This window comes from Phaethon lepturus, unplaced genomic scaffold, assembly GCF_000687285.1.
Source record: "Phaethon lepturus isolate BGI_N335 unplaced genomic scaffold, ASM68728v1 scaffold10371, whole genome shotgun sequence".
In the NCBI taxonomy this organism is placed as follows: domain Eukaryota; kingdom Metazoa; phylum Chordata; class Aves; order Phaethontiformes; family Phaethontidae; genus Phaethon; species Phaethon lepturus.
Genome location: NW_010519856.1, coordinates 1 through 20,586, shown reverse-complemented (window position 1 = coordinate 20,586; position 20,586 = coordinate 1). Strand labels below are relative to the sequence as shown.

Here is a 20,586-nt window from a genome sequence, read left to right as displayed (position 1 = left end):
GGGTGCTCAGGCTATAGCCATAAGCTACAGCCGTTCTTTGGTAAGGTGATGAGGATGTCGCTGCCCATCCAAAGATACTTACTTAAATAATAGTTTGTAGCTTGTACATTGCTCACGGAGTTTTGCAGACCTTTGTATGGACAACCTGAGCTTCTGTGGTTTTCCTCAAGATCAAACAGCAGATCAGAAACAGAGTTCAGCCTCTTTAATATCTGAATCACTGTGGTGGTATACAGCAGACAAATGGCTTTCAAAAGCACTGCTCTGCCAGCACGCCATCCACCTTTAAAACTGAAATACAGTTGAGTTTCATATAACACATTTTTTGTTACCTAAAATACTCTTAAAACTGTGATGTGAAATGGGTTAAAACAGAAAACAGCTATAGGCAAAAATTCAGGCAATCCTGCAAGCAATCGTCCTTTCCCCAAATGGAGAAGGAGAAAAAATAGAGAATGTAAGGTCTGGTTTAGGTGCATTTTTGGTTTGCTTGGAGAGTAGGTGTTCTTCCACACAGGGTTTTCTTCCTTGGTATCAAATAATAATGTTAGATGCTAAGTGAGGCAGGTTTGATGGGACAATACCAAAGACTTGGCTCAGTTGCCACTCAGTCTCTCCCCTACTAACAATTTCAGGACTTGGCCAATAGTTGTTGCACACAGACAGTATTTGTCAGGATTTTTATCTATTTAAATCTAGACAATGACATATGATTGTTTATTATTATTATTTTATAATTTTTCTGTCAACCCTTTTCTTCAAACAGGAGTAAAGCAGAAAGAGTAACAAGAGTTCAAAGGCATCAATGGAACAAGTACATTCTCCTTCCGTTCTAGTTATAAACTGTGTCAGCCGTAGGTTTGCAGCACGCACAGTAAGAAGCATCCCTGGCTCAGAGAAGTGACAGGGAGAAGTGATGGACCCTCCTCTACTCTGAGGGCAAGGAGAAGCCAGGCTCTTTGCCCCTCCCAGGGCAGAGCTGTCAGTGAAGTGGCCACAGCACCGAGAGGTGAAGCGACTTGCAAAATCACTCACATGTGTCTCAGGGCAAAGCTGTCAGTGAAGTGGCCACAGCACCGAGAGGCGAAGCGACTTGCAAAATCACTCACATGTGTCTCAGGGCAAGGAGCAGCTTCCTGGAGGCTAGGTCTGTCACCTTGGCCTCTCTGTAGAAGTAGCCGAGTGTTTCCATGCCACTCCAATTCCCACTTAATGAAATCATTGACAGCTGCCTTTTCTGTGCCCTTATGCAGTGCCTTTGGCCTCTCCTCCTCTTGTGCACTCAGGAGATTGGGGTTTAGAGGGCAGCTCCACCTGGCAGTGTCACGTGCCCTCTTCTAGTGCAGCACCTTCAGTGACTGTCTACCTTCCCAGGTATTGAGTCACTGGTCTAATTCTCTCCCCCTCAATCTGGTGAATCTGTACATGATGGCAGTGAGGTGTCTCCTGCGTTTGTCAGTTGGGTGGTGCTGCAGGCTGAGAGCAGGGGAGGTGAGCATTGCCACCGCCTGCACTCAGAGCTTTCATCCCAGCTGACCACCCTTAGGCATGCAGCTGCATGATTAGCAGTTGCTGATCAACTCCTATTTTTAAAGGTTAAAGAAGAATGGTAAAGAGGAAAAAAATGGTGCACTGCTTTAATGGTAAGTGATTTCCTGTGTACTTAGAATAAGGACTTCATCTATGCTGCCAAACAAGTAGAGTTAAATTGGTGAGATGTTATGTGATGTGCTGTCATTTAGTGAAGCGTATGGCTGTTATGTAAACGTTTTAATGACTTCATCTGTCTGCTTAGGAACACCACGCGTCTGGCAAAATTTTGAGAAGGCTCAAGGCGTTAAAGAAAGCTCATCTAAATAAAGGAGGGTTAACGTGACATTGCAGTTACTTAATCCTGTATTGTCCTGCCATGTGACTGCAGGGATACTGAGGCGCAGCATTTCTTTTGCTTGGTGCACAGACTACGCTTTTCCTGTCATCTTCCAGAATCAGTTGCTTTGTTAAACCTGCCATGGGAAGGAAACAGAAGGGCATCAAACTTTTTACAGCAAGACTTCAAGACACAGTGACATTCCAAGGCACAGTGACAAGCTCACAGGCTGAAGAATGAATCAAAGGCAAACCCTACATTCAGCTCTTGGACTGGTACCAGAATCAAGGAGAACTACAATGTTAAGGTCAGCTATTCAAAATGAACTGGAAACATCTGGATTTATTCAGAGTAGTTAATCAACTATTTGTTTGACCTTTATCTATCAAGTCAGTTTTCAAAGCAGCAAGCTAAAGCCTGAAAATTTGTGTCAAATATTTTGCATGTGTCAAATGTACTGCATAGACAGTGAGCAACTTGCCGCTTTCTTGCACAAAGTTTACAGTTTTAATTGCAAAGCCTCTTTTACCTTGTAGATGAAGATCCTGACATACTAAATCAGTTAGTGAGAGATGGACATAAACAGCTTCCAGTTTTATCTCTGATTTTGAACAGAACTGCAATATGTAGATATGCTAGATTTGTTTTTGAAGTAATTTCCAAACTAATCCTTGGACTTTCAGTAAGCTGCTTTTTTGGCGAAGTTTGTCACAGTGTCCCTTATGTGCAGGGTTGCATATTCATACAGAATTATTTCATTTAAACTCCTTATCAGGACATCTTGTTAAATGGGGAAGTGATTACCCTATAGACTATGACAACAGGATATGTAAATGGAGGAAGTCTTGGAAAACACTGCTATTCCAGGTGGCATCACAAGGACAGTGAAGACGATGGGCACCCAGAGTGGTATGGAGGAGATGAAGAAGGCAGGCAGCACAGGCTGACCCCATTTGAGAAACTAATGCAGGATATGTCCCAGAATGAAAAAGTGGTGAAAGAATTAACCTTGGGAAAGAGAATTGGCTTCTATCGAGTCAGAGGAGAAATAGGAAGTGGTAATTTCTCGCAAGTGAAGCTTGGAATTCATTCCCTAACCAAAGGTAGGCACCACTGTGCAGGTCACCTGCATGCTGAGCACCCTAGTTCTGCATGTATAGAAATGGATCTCTTTGGGAAGAAAGATGCTGTCTGAACCTTAAATACACATATGGTTTTTATGTGTCTCTGTTGTTGTTGTTGAGTGAATCTATAAGGCAGAGTCACAGATATGTGCTTAGGTTTGAATTATGCTTTAAAGACATCAGAAACTTTGTCTCTGGATAGTAGCTGTTACAAGAAAAATTCATCTCCCCACTTCATGGAGTTAACACATCTCATCCCATGGCTCAAACACCCCACACTTTGAAGCATGGTGTTGTGCCTCCCCTCCTCTGGCTTGTCCTGCCCATCTGCCCTCTTCCGTGTCCCAGCTCATGGGCTGCAGGGCCACAGGTGCTAAAGCCCCAGGGCAGTGTGGCTAGGCATGCTCCTGCCCACAGCCAGAGTTAGCAAGGCTTCCGTTGTTCCATCGCAAATTTTACTAGTATGAATGAAGCTTTTATTTGGTGATAGTAATTTTGGTAAGAAATTTTATGCCTGCTTTACTGACTCATTTGCAGGTGGTTCATTACTGTAAAAATCTGGGAAAGGGCTACAGGTGTGGGCTGAGCAGGTGCAGGGAGACGAGCTCTGGTACAGCCAAACCAGAATTGAATTGTCAATTCTTGAATTGTGAATTATTTTTCCTTTTTTATGTAGAGAAAAGCACCCTATATGCTGCTTCTAGGAAGAACTAGGAGGGCTAGGTAACTGCAGCAAACACTTCAGTTATAGGTATAAGATCTTGTCTTCCTCTGGCCTGTTTCTTCTTCTGCCTCTGACTGTCTGACAGTAATAGAAACTGTACTTGTTTTCCCTTCAGGATGACTAGTTTCCCCCAATTCTTTGTACACTGCTATCTTCTGGGTTTTTTCCTTATAGTCTTTCCTTTCCAATTTGATTGACTCTCCTTCCCTCCGTCATCATACAGGTGAGAGAATGAGATACACCCCAAAGCCTTCATACTGTATTATCTGTTGTTACTTTTCCCTGGCCCAGGCTGCAGAGGTGTGAAAGCTCGCATTTACCCCTTGTATGAAGCAGTTGTTGCCCTGGGAATCAAAGTGGGGAACTGATAGTATTTTTTTTTTTTTTCCAGATTAGCCTGCCTGTGCCTAAGAGTTACTTTAACTGGGTGTGGATTTTTTGGTTTTGCTTGTTTGGGAAAACAAACAAACTGTTCCACAGCAAGTTATTTCCTCTTCTGTGATTTTTTTTCTTCCAGAGAAAACTGTCTTGTTCTTACCATTGGAGGAAATGCTGCTCCTGTACTGGGAACAGGAGGAATGATAATGAAAGGAAGTTAAAATTTGATCAGAATGAACCTTTTACCTTTTGAAATTACTTAGGAGATAGGCTGCTTTAGCATTTGAATAGAACTGATTGATTGAAAAATTTTTAACTTTGTTGAATACAGGAAGCCTGGACAAAGTAAATAAAAGCACCCCCCTCCCCTCTTCTTCTTCCTTGAAAATATTCTTTTTCACCAGAAATCTCATAAATTATTTTTCTTTGATTTGTTAGTAGCATTTTGGGATAAAAAGTTCACTGGGCAAGGAATTCATTTCTCCATGCTAAGTTTGCAACTGTCATGAGGAAGGAGGGATGAAGGCTAAACATCTTCTGGCTCATCTTTGCCTGTGAGCTTATCCATCCTCATAAAATACAATATGTGGATAGGAGAATAGGAACATGCACATGTGTGCGCACATGTGCATACATGCATGCATACACACACACCACCACCACCAGCCACAGCGAGGATTCTGTTTTTCTCAGTAGATGCACATTGTTGTATTGATAATGGAGCGATGTTCCTGCACAGCACTAATGAGTACAAGGTTTTTTGTATGATTATATAATTACAAAGGCTTCATTATTAATGCTGTTTGGGTCCCTGTGGTAGGGAGAGGTGTATGTGTCAGGGCACTATTCAGCACTTCAGTTATTGTCATAGTGTTAAGTTCTAAGTATGGTCTTTCTCCTTACACGTCACCGTGTACTAGAAAAAGAAACAATTTTGTTCTTTACGAAGATGAGCTTTTATAACAATTACATGTGTGTGCTATTCTGTAGCCCTTGTGATCTGTCACAGCAGGACATGTGCAAAATGTTTTCTAGAGTAAGAGAGGAAAGAACTGCAGGATCATACTGGATGAAGAACCTTGTTTCTCCCGCAAGGCCTGTCTTGGTTGCTTAGAGGATGCAGGAAAATCTGTGGTGCGATCATGTGTATTGGGTTATTCAGGAGCATTGACCACTTTATTAACCTGAATTTTGGCAGAGATCTTCTCCAGAGACCTGCGGAGTTGCTTGCTAAGGACTGTTAGGTTCCTAAGCTCTGTGTAGCCTTTATTGTACATACCTTCCAACTGACAAACGTCGTGTGAGAGCACAGCTGAATTTACGCAATTAAGAGCATCCAAACTTTACAGCTAGTGAAAAGCCAGTCTAATGTGAAACATCAATTGAAAGGCAGGAACATCCACATGTCTAGTTTGCTTTGGTTTTAAGTTTTAACTTCGTTCTGTTTGTACTTTATTTCCTTTTGCCATCATATAGCGTACACCACTTCTTCCTGAAATTATTTCTCAACCTTTTCCTAACTTCTCTTACTAAGATTTCAGCTAGGTCTTTTCAAATGTCAGCATACACTGCATGTAATCAATCCGAATCTCTTGCTACTCAGTTTTAGTATTTTGGTAAATAAGCTGCCTACTAAAAATGCCCTTCTGTTCCGCACTGCTGCCATGCAGGGGTAATACAGGATATGTAAACCAAGCATTTTTTAGAAGCAGAGGGAACAAGTTTAAAAGAGAAAAGGAGAGTGTCAGGGGTTTTTTTACAATTTAGGTGGGCTGGTTTTCTTTGCAAATGATGCATATGCAGCTGCAATAATGTAGATTTAAAGGCGATCAGTCCTGATTTATGGTGGTGTGTGAACAGGATCAGGCCCTTCAGTTCTAAACCTCTCCCCCCATCCCTGTTTCCTTTTAAAACTTTGCAGGAAAACTGACCAGGAGAAATAGTAAATTGCAGCCAAATTCCTCCCAATTCACCATGCCACCAACAGCACCACGCAGGCGTAGGTACTCGCTTTCCTAAGGGACTCGCTAGAAAGCATGGTCAGAGAGAAGCAGCGTGGGGAAGACTGCCCTATACTCAGCACAGGCTCCTTCTGAAAATAGGCACATCAAGGGACTATTCAGCACCTTTCACAAGAATCACATTTGCTTGGAATATCTGCTGGACTTTAGTAGGGATCAATTTATGCTCGTGTATTACTAAGTAAGGTAAATATACCAAACATGGAGTTTTCTTGATCTGTACAGATATATACATGTGTATCCTTAACACTTCCTTTAGGTATGCTAAAATACTAAACTTGAGTTAAATAACTTTACAATATTAAGTAAAAATATTTTGAATGCTTTTATACCAGAACACATGTACAAATGTAATAGCCTTCTCACTCTTCTCTTAAAGCAACAAGTAAACAGTACTGACTTTTTTTTTCTTACTTACTCCCATGTACTAGAAACCAAAATGAAGTTTTTTTCTGAAAGATTCTATAAAAGTGATTAATCATTAAGAAAACTGTGAATGTTTGACTATGATATTCTTGGGGAAAAAAACTTCTTCCCAGGAATAAACACTTATTTTTATTGCCATGATCCAGTTTAATTTTGCTGTCCTGACAAGCCACTATAAACCCATCTTAACCAGACTAATCCTTCAAATACCAGCTGTATTCAACAGAGTGAAGACAAAAGCCACAACCTACAAATTAATACAGAAACCTAAGGGCAATTGTGGTTCACCTATTCATACTGTTCTGAGCTGGCCTGGTGATGTGGTGCAGCTGCAAATGCATATCTGTGTTTTGTGGTCCTTGGCTTCACTGTACATATGCTACAGAAACATGTAGAACTTAACAGCAGCCTTGCATTACTAGGACAGGGTAAGACAGCTAGATTTGCTGTCTTACAAGATCCCTGCAACTTATTCTACTTCATTGTTTTTCTTCCCTTCCTCAGAATAAAATCTGTGTGTGATGTGTGATTGCCCACTGTGGCATACAGACATAAAAATATACTTTTCCTGTATTCTGTATAGTACCAAGAACTACTCACACATGAACGCGTTGGAAAAACTGGCACAGCTATCCTGAGAAAGACAAAGCTCTACAACACTGATTTTGGTAACTGAGAATTTGTGGGGGTATGGGATAAGAAGTTAGGGAAGAGTTCTGTACGTCGCACCAACTTAAAAACACCTATCCATTATAAACTTGCAGGGTTATAGCCAGAGTCCCCAAATTACCCCCAAGCTTGTCTGTCTGCTCTGAAACAAAGCACCTAAATTTGACACCTCTGTTAGTCTGCAAGTACCAGGCTGAGACCTAGCGCACCGGAAGAGCACTGCACTAACAACGAAAGAGAAAGCGCAGATTTTCTTCACCAGCTTTAGACACCGAAAGCAGATGCTGTAACTGTGGCCGTCAGACACGTATTAGCCTGGCAGCAGTGGAGCTTACAAGATTAAGACAGCAGATTATTTGATCAGCCCTTGCAATACCATACCAGCCCTTAGCTACCCCAGCAGTGAGTAGGATGCCATAGACAGAAAGGGGCAGCAACGTGTGTGAAAGACTGCAGCGCTTAGCAAGCCTCTGTAACTTCGTTCATACTGATCAGAGGTGAAATTTTATTGCACTTCTATAACCAGGCAGTGTTGTAAGTAAATAGTATTACCATTTGTACCTATTGCATTAACAACATGGAAAAGCGTTTGTCTTTTCAGAGAAAGTTGCAATTAAGATTTTGGACAAGACAAAGCTAGACCGGAAGACTCAACGTTTGCTATCTCGTGAGATATCCAGCATGGAAAAACTGCACCACCCAAATATCATCAGACTATATGAAGTGGTGGAGACACTCTCCAAACTCCACCTGGTGATGGAGTATGCAGAAGGTGGGGAGCTCTTCACTAAAATCAGTACAGAAGGGAAGCTGCTAGAAACAGAGTGTAAAATAATCTTCTCCCAGATTGTGTCTGCTGTGAAGCACATGGTAAGTTGCTCTTCTTCCATAGGCGTGTTGCCCTTCACTATTCCAGCAGATTTTGTGGATGCATCTTTTGGTTTCCAACTAGTAGGTTTACTGTGACCAAGATTTCAAGCCCACATTTCTGAGGAGCGAAACAGCTGGAGAAGAATTGTCTTAAAGGTATCCAAGAGAGCTTTCACATCCACCTCAAGTTACTGCCTCTCTGTTGACAGTTTTTGGGAGGAGACTGAACTGGGAACAGCTGGTGGTTGGAACTATCCCTTTAGCAACAATGTTTTTCTGTCTGCTTTAAGTTGCTGTAGGTACCAGCTAACAAAGCTCCCTTTCTTCCCTCCACCAATTTCAAAACAGAAGATCAGTCACTCTTCTGCTAGAATAAAGTGTTCTAGAGAAGAGGCTTGCTTATTAGTGAATGTGGGAGACTGGCACTTAAGACAGTTAATTCCTGGTCCTCACTTTGGTGCAGACCTGCGCAGTTAACACTTAGCAAGTCACTTCCCCCCACCTAGTCTTCAGTATCTGGATGTAGGATGATGGTATTTGTGCAAAGCCCAAAGCATCCTGTAAAGGCAGAGAAGGAGCAATTAACTGCATCAGTACCATCTCCTCTGCACCTTGCATAGTAACTACAGTTGCTTAAAATAACAGTATAAAAATACGGGAAGACTGTTCTGCAAGTTTGAGTTTATTAAAGTTGGCTCAGGGTGCCCTCCGGTGGCTTATAGTCTCCTGCCATGTAATAGCCTCAGGCAAAGTCAAAAGCAAGGGTGTTCCCAGGTCAGACATCTAGAAACTGCATTAGAAACTGCTCGTGGCATATATAAACAGTATGCATTTTTATATGTATTTTACCAAAATGATCATATGTCCTGGCTTCAGCACCTTTTTCATAAGACAGGTAATCTGCAGCTACTGGAACTTACTTTACCTTTCAAGATCGCATCTATTTCTTAGCGTTAAACCCAGACTACCAAGCTAGCCAATTTCTTCACTTGTACATACAGACTTCTGCAAAACATTTTACTTCTGCTAAGCCATCAAATCCAGGCTACCTGAATTGCATCTCTCCGCTGCCAGTACACATGAGGTGTGCTGGTTATTGATGACACTTTAAAAATCTTAGGATGCCGAAAGGTTTCCTTATTGCCTGCAGGTACTGCACCTTGTTCCTTCAAAGGGTAGGGCAGGGAGTGCACAAACACAGGCATTCCTCCTAGTTATTTCAAAGATGAAGCTAAACTCTTGCCTAATCAAGACAGGTGTATCGCCACTAAGCAGAGCAAATTCATTTTGCATCCTTGGCTGCTCCAGCCATGTCCAAGGGAAAAAACTACAAGTTATAGCATATGTACTTGTTTTAGATTTCTTAAATGAGAGGACACCACTGAACTTGGTGTCCTGCAACTATATGAAATAACACAAGGAACAAGCCTGTGGTCCTTTTCTCCTGCCACCACCAGTTCCTCATAGGACATTAGATCATACAAAAGAATTATAGCAACCTACTTTCTTTATCTGTGATTACGTTCACTTGATGAACTAAATGAACTTGATGAACTAAATGCTTTCACCTCTTAAGTCCACAAGCTTACAATATATAAAAAATTGAATGTTAAGAAGCAATTACTTTTGTTACATAATTACAGAAATGTAGTAACTGCAAAAGCTTTCAGGTGTTCTGAACCCTGAAAAAATACAGATTTTGCACATGAAGATATCTAGTCTTGTAGGATTAGCCATGATGCCATCACAAATCTGCTTCATGAAAATAGTTGATAGTCGTTAACAAGTTGAGACTGTTATTCTTAAAAATGAACACAGCATCATTCTTCCCATCTTCTCCACCTACTCTATTGCTTTTGAATCAGTAGAGAATTAGGTTAAATTTTAACTTTTCACTTTCATTGCAATACTTATTTCTGCTTTTGTCCAAGGTAACTCTCTTTCTCCTGTGTGGTAATTAGTCGATGGTAAGAGCTCATCAGCGGCGAACTTTCCTGGGAACAAGCTAATACCAAATTTTTCTCTTATTGTACAGCATGAGAATAATATCATTCACCGGGACTTGAAAGCAGAAAACGTCTTCTACACTAGTAACACCTGTGTTAAAGTGGGAGACTTTGGATTCAGCACAGTAAGTAAAAGAGATGAAACTTTAAATACTTTCTGTGGCTCTCCTCCTTATGCTGCCCCTGAACTCTTCCGAGATGAAAACTATGTTGGCATTTATGTAGACATTTGGGCACTGGGAATCCTGTTATACTTCATGACGACGGGTATCATGCCGTTCCAGGCAGATACAGTGGCCAAACTGAAAAAGAGCATTCTTGAAGGGACATACAGTTTGCCTCCCTGCCTCTCAGAAACTTGCCAGAAACTGATAAGAGGAGTCCTTCAGCCAGTACCAACCGAACGATACTCTGTCAATCTTATTATGAACAGTGAATGGATGCAGGGAATACAGTACCCCAAACCTTTACAGCCGTTTAAACTGGATCCGAAGTACTTATCAGACATCAGTACACTCAAAGAGGAAGAAATAGAAGTGAAAAATATTCTGGAAAATCTGGGAATCACAGAAGAGCACATTCAAAATAACCAGGGAAGAGATGCGCGCAGCTCAGTAACAGGGGTCTACAGAATCGTTTTGCACAAAGTACAGAAGAAAAGGGCACTTGAATGTGTTCCTATCATGTCCGATCCAGACCCCGAAGAGCCAGACTGGAGGAGAGGAACTGGTTCTTACAGCGGGATGAAGCACACATCCAAGCTGTGTTCTATTTTATAAATTGCACTGCAGGCTTTATACTCAGCACATTTAAGAAAGGATTTCACTCACTTTTCACAACTTCTGGTGTGATATCTTTTGTTAATTTTTGAATAAACCAAAAATGCCTGATCTCCTTTGCATTTCTTAAGTCACAGTGAAGCACTCAAATACCAGAGCTCTCATGCCCTTTTTTGTCTCTTCCTCGAGTCATGGCATAGCCAGTGCAAGAACCCCAGCAAGCAAAAGAGGTTAGGAAGCACCAGCAGGGGTGATCTTTTAGTAAAGACCAACTAGTATTGCATTTAATGCACTGGGGAGATTCTCAGTACAGGCATGTAAACAGCTAACTTTTTGAAAAGTTTTACCTCAGCTTGTGACAGCTTCACCACTGCACACCAGGACAGTTTTTGCAGAGAACTAAATTTAAGCAAAAACCAGACCATAATCTAAACAACTGCAAATTCTTCTTTAAAACTTCTTCAGCAAATTAAACATTATAAAATGTGTATCAGAAGTCTTTATTTATTCATTTAAAGAAATAGCAATGCTGACCACTGTAGCCAATTTGTCACAATTCAGAAAGTCAAATTAGGATATGCTGCTTTAAGCCTGCACATGTGGTTGCAATTCCTGGTGCATAGCTGGCTGGGCTACTGTCTACCAGCCTTCTGACACCTTCCTATAATTCTGACAGTCTAGAACTGCTTGGACTCCATCTGCACTCTCAACAAACAGATTTAAGTGTACTCCAAAACTTGTGTAGTTTTAAATTCTTGCTTAGCACTAGGTATCAGTAAACTGAATACAACCACTAACAAGATCCATTTATATATTCAGGATTACAGGCTTGTACTAACACCTGCCATACTACTTTGGCAACAAAGGCTGGTCCAAAGCTGATTTTGATACTCTTGACCACTGCAAGTTAAAAGTTGGGAAGCCTGACAACTCCTATTGTTCTGAGCATCTCCAAGATGTAAATACTCTGTTCTTCAGCATTAATTGCTTATTTTATACTTTAATCTTCAACACCATCAGCTCAAATCTTAACAGGCACAGCTGACATAGCTCAGCCAAGAGGTAAAGCATGTATGATTTCAGTTAAGGAAAGTAAAGCAATACAAGGTTTAGAGAGGTACAGCTGGTGCTTTCAAACTTAAGGGCAGGATGCTTTATCTATTATGGGGACTAATGAGATGATCAGTTGACTTTAAAAGGAGTAATTAATGTACACGAGCAACAGAATGACTCTGAAAAGCCACCCAGGGGAAACTGGACTCAGGAAGGCTCAGGTAAGTACCAAGCAAGAACCAATCCCCCTTCACAGTTCTTCTGAGGCAGATAACACAATACCATCTTCCATAAAACAGTAATGAAGACGAAGTGTATTTCATAAGCTGTGAATTAATTCTTCCACTATAAACAGTTTCCATATGAAAGCATTTAAGTTATGTTGAAACACAGCCCTGAAATAACAGTTTAATAACAGTTTCCCACCAGCCTAAGCAACCCTTTTTTCCCTTTTTCTAATGGAATGATATTAAGAAGAAAGATCCAAAAGGTCAACACAGTTTGTGAACCCACAACTTTGGGTTTTCACAGGGACAGTTTCCTTTTTTTTTTTTTTTTTTTTAGGAAAGAAACAAAAAACATGCATCCGGAAAACCCAGCAACTCAGCACTACTCCAACAGGTTTCAAATATCTCAAACTTTATTTTAATAAAGGATCAGCCTCACAGACCATGAGGTCCCTGTGGTTAACTTTGTGCCAGTAGCTCACTTCTTGGCTTGTCCACTGCCAGCAATGGACCTTGTTCCATGGCAACTTGTTTTTCTGGTGGCAGGTTAAGTTTCATGAGGGCAGCCTAAACCAAAATACTTGCAAACACTATCGTCATGCATCATTGCTCCATCATTTTCAGCAGAACAAACAGATTAGTATTCATCAATTTATAATAAACAACTATTTTACCAAGGCTTGACTGTACAAATACAGCAAGTTATCAAATCCTAGTCAGTGACAGGTAATACAAACACTTCATTACACACAAAAAAACTTGTAATTTAACAGACAAACCATTTTTTGCTACTTTATATTAGATAATGTAGCTTTGTAGAATTAGCAAAGAAATAAATTCAACAAACCTGATTCTGTACATTAGCTCAATTTAAATATACTTTACAAGCTTACAAGGCTCATGTCATAGTTCATTTCCAATCTAGGCTTTAAAAATCTACCAGAATGGTCTCCCCACTAGCATTGTACATCTACCACCTGCAAGGGGCATATAGCTTTTAGCTTGCATGTTGAGGGCAGGAGGGTGGGAGAATGGAAGAAATAAAAGACCCCACTCCTACAGTATTACCCATAGTGAGAAGGACCTCAAAGTACAAACCCAAATTCAAAGTTAAAAATAGTCTCTCAGACATGTATTACATGAAGACTAGCGAGAAGCCAGAGCTCCAAAGCGATCTTCCTCCCTTCCTTCGTTTGCCAATTATTAAAACAGCTCCATAATTTCTACAAGTTTTATTTTAAAATTCTGCTGCCTTAGATACTTCTACTAAACAATCCTGAAAGATGCCAAATGAATGAACCCATTTCTTTAGAAGAAAAAAAAAAAAATCACTACCTCCCTCCTTTTTCCTCTTTCCTCCCATGCTGCTGTGATTTATAACACTGGTATAAAAAACATAATATGGATGTCAGGAGGAATTATGTACCAACTAACACAGTGGATCACAGCGTTTCTTGGAAGAAAGCCACCTGCCAGTCTAGCCACTCTTGATCCAGTCATTTTGACTCACTGACAGGTGAGAGAGATTCTATTCCAGCAATGAGTATTACTTGGTTCTACACTTTTCCCAAAGCAATGGGGTGATGGGAGGCAGACTGGGAGAAGAAAGGGAAGGTGACAAAGGGATTTAGAAGTGCAGTACTCAGAAGATTGACTGCTTACTGTCAAGGCACTGAGAACCCTAACATTAAAAGCTTGGACTATTTTGCCACACACTTGAGTACAAGTAGAAGTTAACAGTGTAGGTTTCAAGTCATTTCACATGAGAAGAGCAAGCAGAAGATTTTTTTTTTTTCCCCTATGTACAAAAACCTTGTAATAGACTACAGCTACTACTCAGCAATTTAAAAAATTCAGTCATGTTAAGGAATCCACACAGGCCCTGGCAAGGCCCTCCATCCCCAATAGATTCCTGATTTTAGTGTTCTGAAAATACTGTAAATATCAGCACACCGTATTATGAGAAATCCTTTCAAGGAGCTTAAACAGGTTTTCTATGCTCCAGTGAAGTACTACTGTACACTACTTCAGCACTACTGCAATCCTTTTTCTCTCTTTTTCACCCTACCCTCACATCTTGTTTCATTCCCCACCTCACAGAGGTATCTTAATGCTCCCCATTGGAAATGGCAACAGTAACGCCTTCAGATTCTGTTGCTGCAGGGATTCTTGGCACTTTCTTAGCAGGGCTTGGGATGTGCTAAGAAGAAGGAAAAAAAAAACATTAAATACAGTTTTCTAGTTCATAGACATTCATATTTCATGGCTAATCCAACTCTCAAACAACATTCATGCTACATTGGATGGCTTTGTCTTAAGTCAAATCAGATTGGTCATGCTTCATGCAAACAAAGAGCCAGTTCGTTCTTGTTTCATTCTTGTTATGATGAAATGGACTTTTTAAAATCCCGTGTTCAATTGTTTGTTCCGGGCTTGTACATTACGTATGTTAACAAAGTATTTAATATTACTTGTTAAACCATTTCCTCTTTTAACACACATGCATGTACTAAGACACATAAACCGCTCCACCATTAATATCAAACTTTAAAAGAGTGCTGAGTGTTCACCTCATGAACAACACCAGGGTGGACAACTTCAACTCCTGCCTCCAAAGGTCCATCACCCATGAGTGGGCGCCGCGCATAAGTTCTCCTGTGTTTTTCATCCACACGCACAAGGTACCATGTTCCCTCGAAGAGATCTTCTACTGAACACTGTGGAATATAGTTGGCTGTAAAAAAGCCAGTAACACAGTGTTAGTTGGTTGCTGGCAAGAGTTTTATACAACACAGGCCTTTGGAGTTTGGACGTAGTAAGATGGAAAAAAAACAAGCCTGCATTTTCATTTCAGCCACATTGGGCCAGTAACACAAGGTATTCAGAAGCAGAAAGGGTTGAACATTTCCTTCATTCTACACCTTAATCATTTAAAGTCAAGTGAATTAAGTGATGAGCATCTTGCTGTAAGACTAGGAATGATTTATACTTAAGAAGTTCTTACCCAAATGATGTGTTTCCTGTCTAATCTTCATGTTTTCAGCAAAGACATCAGGTGCAATACATTTTCGTGAGTCAAGTCTTGCTTTGAGGTCAGAAAGGCTGGCAGTTATTTTGTCCAGCGCAGAACCTACAGTATAAATCCATCACATAAGGTAGCACCAGTGCCGAGAACTGCACACTAACACGTTAACATTTCAAGCCTGTTCAAAGTATTTTGCATTACAGAAGCTAAGCTTTTAGTCATTTAAAAATATGCCAAATCACTCAAAACATTAACAGAGTTTGAAGAATATTATTTATTTGCCCAAGGAGACACTTAAATATTCCCTGGAGCTGGAACACTGTAGCATTACTGTCATTAGGCACTACTCTACAGGTTTATTTATGCTGGTGGGTAGTGTAACAAGCAGTTAGAGGTGAGCTGTGCAAGGGAGTTAATTAAAATCTCTTCCTCTCACTCACCAGGAGTGGCATCCTGTGAAACTCTGATGGAATACAGCGTAGCAGCAAAACCAGAGCCATAGGAGAACACACTGATTCTCTGTCCTGCGAGCTGCTCTGGGGAGTACCTGCAAATCAAGAGTTGTGTGAAGTGAGAATTAAGCCAAGGTACCAATTTCAAATAACTAGAAAGTGCAGCTAGCTTAGAAAGAACAGCTAACAAGTTATACTGACTACAATACACAGTTAGCATGCTATGTGCACAAATGATGACTTTCAAAACCACGTTTCAAACTTTGCTGTTGTGATGACTTCCAAAGCTGCCTAAGCAAGACAGAGCAAAGAAATTCCCAGAATATGATTATGCAGAAGGCAGCCAATTTTCACTCATAAGTGACCAAAGCCTAAAATGAACAACCACATCTTGGAAGGCAAAGTCAGAATAAAGAATCCAAGGGGAATGGTTTGATTTAAACTTCACATGATTTTGTAAAAGTCTTTAATTGAAAAAAAAAATTAAGTAAATACTAATTTAATTTGGCTTTGCTTATTATAGTGAAACAGAGAACGCATTCTTTTTTCCACTGCAGTAGGGGTTTTTTTGGCAGAGGGAAGGGTGGAGAAGGCCCCACCTTACAAATAAGATCCTGCTTGTGAAAGCAGTAAGCAGCTGTTTCAGATTGATTTCTGACACAGGAATTTTGAATCTGCTTGTCACTTGAACTGATTGTGTGTACAGAGTAATTTTTTAACTTTAGTCTTTCTGCTTAAGCTAGTCTAGTAGGAAAAGGTTTGCTTGCTAGACACTTTTACAAAAGGCTTATTAAAACAAAAACATCTTATGACCTTATATATAAAAAGCTATGACTTTTTTATTCCGAATTTTATGCTTACTGGGCTAGAAGAGATGCAAGGCAACCATAAACTGACGGGGTATACATATTTCCATTCTGATTGGACACGAGTAACGAAGCTTTGGTCTTCTGATTGAAGAGCTCTGCACTAGCTTTCATAAAAGCTTTTTCCACATCTCTGTCAAAATATGTATCTTCAAGTTTTACATCCCTATTAAAAAAAAGTTCAGAAACAGTTACTAAAATAGCAGAAAGTAAAAACAACACACCTTGGATGTGTAGCAAATTAAGATTATGTGAACAAGGAAGACAGCAGCCATTCTCACCTGAAAGCTTCCAAACCACTGAAAACACCGTTTGTTGTTTCTGGGTTCTGATCACTGAGAAAGTCATTCAGCAAGAGTCTAGCCACGGATTTCTGTACCAGTTTGCAGTAGGGAGAATGAAAGATCATGAATCCAAAGTCATTCAAGGTGAAACGTCTGTCTGTCCCCTCTGAAAGTGGCAGAAATGCTGTGTTACAACTTACGTTTAGTACTCACTTCAACTATGAAAATAAAATAGGGGGATGGCAGGATACTAATTGTCATAACGTCAGCATACAAGAGACAACCATACGACTAACTATTGCTGTCAAGTTCATTTAAAACACTGCTGCTACATCTATTTAAAAGTTAGTTTCTTACTGAGCTTTTGCACCATGTTACAATGTTTGCCCTTCTTCCAGAAGAAAAAGCTATAAGCTTAACAGAATCTCTGTATTTCTACTCAGCATTTTGACATTAATAATATTCTACTTCGTTTACCTATCTACTCTTCACACCTATGCTTCTTGAGTGAAGCAATTACGAAACACATGGCATAAAAAAAATCAGCATCATCACGTAACATTTAAAGATTAACCTCAATGTCTTAAGAGCCAGGGTGGAATAACACACTTTCAAGCAAGCTGTTATATATAACACCAACGAAAGCCTGCAGAGACTACTGCTTTCTGACTACCAGGTACTTAACCATAGCAGAACAGAAATAAGAGATTCCTTGTGGCAGAGAACAAACATTTAAATCACCTCTGAACACACAAACGTGAGGAAAAGGGCCCATCCAGTCTTCACACTGGATGCTAAAACTTGAAAAATACATTGTCTGAGTAGTTACAGATTCCAGCATTTGCGAGATCTTGCAACATCACGTGGGGCTACATACCCTTTTGCCACTGCGCATGGATTTTGTTGCGATAGACAGTATAGCAGCGATCTAATGCACTGAGGTAGCACTGTATAGATAGTTTGCCATCAACTACTGGATATTCAGAGACCATATCTGGTTTATAGAAGTCATACGCATGCTGCATGTGGGTTCCACGCAAGCCTGATGGAGAGAAATTGACAAAAGTTGAAAATTACTTTATTCAGCTGCATTGAGTCAATTTGAGTACATCACAAGACATGTGGGGAAACAAGCAGTATTTGGCCCTAGTCAAGCAGGTTTTCATAGCACTCCAGGACCTTTAAGGTAATGTTTCACACAGTTCTCAATTGTTTTAAGTACAGTACAACTGAGCATGACAAACACAAGTAAATTATTTTCATCATTTCACCTCGGAAGTAGGGTGCTGTGTTATTCAGTCTAGTCCACTCTACTCAACTTTATTGGAGAACCTCCAAGGAAATAAACAGATAGGAGTATCTCTAACTGTTCCTTGCTGCCTCCTATAATGGGACTTGGTGAAGTTAGCCCCGAGCAAGAGGAGACAAAGTACAATCTCTGACATAAGTGGGAGTTAATCCAGCCCTCCAGCAATGCACAAAAAACAGGGGACAGGCTTCTAAGGGACCAGTTATCTGGCTGACGGTATTTGTTTTCTCACAGGACTAACCTCTCTCAAAAATCAACGGAGCATTTGGACCAACGAGCATAGCAACAGCACCAGCTCCACCTGTTGGCCTGGCATTTCCAGTGGCATACACAGCTATGTCTCCAGCAACAACAAGTGCATAGCGTCCTGCGAAAAACATACAGAAATAACGATGAGAAATAGCCAAGAATCTAGCATGTTTTAATATCTATCAGCAGTTTTTAGACTATGTTTATAGAGGAGATGACCCCAAGATTAAGCGGCTCTGCAGTGCTGACCATTCCCCAAAATTTCAATTTCCTGGCAGACACCAAAATTTACAAAACTAGTGATTATTAGCCATGTCATTATTTTTTGCACTGTAATTGAACTAGTGGCAAATGCCCAGAGCATTTAAGAAAAAGACTTCAGAAGAGAAAAAATAGTCGAAACTCTAGGTTTTATGTGGTTAAACATGAACACTGTCATTACACGGCAGACTACTCAAAAACAGAGGATGATGTAACTTTTCAAGAAAATACCCTCAACTTACCATCCCAGGAACTGGACTCAATCCAATTAATAGCATTAAAAAGAGCAGCGGTGCCTCCATAGCATGCATTGGTGGTGTCAATTCCTTCTACATCCGTATTACCGGATTCTTCAAAAAGCTGCATCAGGACAGTCTTTACAGATTTTGATTTATCAATTATCGTCTCTGTTCCAACTTCTAATCTCCCGATACAATCATAGGAAAGGCTGTTCCTCTCCATGAGCTTCTGAACCACAGTCAAACAGAGAGAATTGATATCCTCCCGGTCGGAGCAGAACCCCATCTTTGACTGGCCAAGCCCAATGGTGTATTTGCCAGCATCCACACCATCATACTTCTCCAGCTCTATCTGGTCAACATACTGAGAGGGAAAATATATTTCCAGTGCAACAATTCCCACATCTTTGGGCCAGCAGGATTCAGCATTCACTGGAAGAGACCCAGGCATTGTGGTAGATCTTTAAGAAAAAAAGAAAACCACAGGAACAGCTGATTTATTCACACTCATTTTGGAAGACCTACTTCCATTTTCTGTAGGTTTACTGAAAAAGTTAAATTTCAGGTATTCTACAAGGTCATCTGCAAAAGGCAAGCATTTGCCTCCGGGGAGACTTTAATCTAAGCATACTGTAAACATCATTATAAGTTTTATAGAAATACTTTTTAATTTAAAATGTTATGTGAAAATACAAATTTCAGCCCTGGAGATGAATACATGCCACTTAAGCCCCAATTATTTCACTGGAACAAAACACACACTTAACAAGCGTTAAGTGTTTGAGAAAGTAAGTCTTAAATTTTCATTATTCTGCTTTTGTTTATTATTCTGCTGTTGCTTATACACAAACCATTTTACACAACCAAGCTAGAAACATTCAAAAAAAATTTTTTTTAAATGTTGCTAGTTGAGAACTTAAGTTTAAAATGTATACTTACCAGGAAGTCTCTGGCTTAAAACAGGCCAGGACTTTTCAAAATTGTTTTTATTTTTAAACTAAGTGATCCAACTTGCTCCACTCTGTTTATATTTGCAACAAAGATAGCAGAAATTTTTCTGGTGTGGTGTTTTCTTGGTGTTTTTTGTTTGTTCGTTTTAACCATTCATTCCTGAACACTGGAACTCCTAATACCAGGCCTGGAGGAATATTTCACAGGCTGAGGTGAACACACGGTGATTCTCCCCAACAGACCAAGTTCTCTTATTTTAACCCCGTAACTTTGCTGTCACCACACTCACTGCACTCTAACATACGCTACAGGCTGCTACTTTTACCTCTATCCCTATTACTCAGACAGGCACCATCTGCCTGTACCTTTGGTGGTACCTGCTTGCAGAGCACTCGTCCCTTTTGTGCCCAGCTGCAAGCACGGTCACGCTGACCTCACTCAACTTCTGCCATAGAACCACGACGAGCTGTATAACGGAACAAAGACTGCCGCTGCAGGAATGACGACTTTACAGGATGCATATTAATACACGTGTGAGGAAAACATTAAAAATGTTTTCTGCTACTAGTGCAGTCTTATGTTAAGACCTAAAGTAAGAGCGCATAGCTCGCCATTCATTTTGATTGCTTCTAACGAAGTTTCAACCATACCTATGGCGTACCTAAAATAACCCAGCTGATTTGTAAAGTATTTCTCTCGTAGCCTTTATTCATACCAAAACGTATGAACGGGAGGAAAAGGCTCTTTAAAGCTGTTTACTGAAGCGCTGCCGAGGAGCCGTACAGCACACTGCCACGACTTTC

The 20,586-nt window shown here is 40.4% G+C and overlaps 2 protein-coding genes across 3 annotated transcripts; one reads left to right on the top strand and one right to left on the bottom strand.

The window, feature by feature from the left end:
- The first annotated feature begins 1,527 nt into the window (after nucleotides 1–1,527).
- NIM1K (NIM1 serine/threonine protein kinase) lies at nucleotides 1,528–10,867 on the top strand. 2 transcript variants are annotated; one of them, XM_010297187.1, is made up of 5 exons: nucleotides 1,528–1,643; nucleotides 1,987–2,177; nucleotides 2,738–2,973; nucleotides 7,814–8,082; nucleotides 10,118–10,867. In XM_010297187.1, the coding sequence occupies exons 2-5, from the start codon at nucleotides 2,107–2,109 to the stop codon at nucleotides 10,865–10,867; spliced, it is 1,326 nt and encodes a 441-aa protein (XP_010295489.1). In that variant the 5' UTR covers nucleotides 1,528–1,643; nucleotides 1,987–2,106. The 2 variants fall into 2 exon arrangements, with proteins under 2 accessions (XP_010295489.1, XP_010295490.1); XM_010297188.1 differs by lacking the exons at nucleotides 1,528–1,643; nucleotides 1,987–2,177 and having other exon boundaries at nucleotides 2,565–2,973.
- A 3,078-nt stretch (nucleotides 10,868–13,945) lies between these two features.
- Nucleotides 13,946–19,288, bottom strand: HMGCS1 (3-hydroxy-3-methylglutaryl-CoA synthase 1 (soluble)). The gene is made up of 9 exons (XM_010297186.1): nucleotides 18,836–19,288; nucleotides 18,325–18,450; nucleotides 17,652–17,816; nucleotides 16,772–16,940; nucleotides 16,486–16,656; nucleotides 15,613–15,719; nucleotides 15,152–15,277; nucleotides 14,718–14,881; nucleotides 13,946–14,347 (listed from the first exon to the last, which is right to left on the bottom strand). Exons 1-9 carry the CDS (start codon nucleotides 19,281–19,283, stop codon nucleotides 14,255–14,257), a joined length of 1,569 nt encoding a protein of 522 aa, XP_010295488.1. The 5' UTR covers nucleotides 19,284–19,288; the 3' UTR covers nucleotides 13,946–14,254.
- Nucleotides 19,289–20,586: the final 1,298 nt, after the last annotated feature.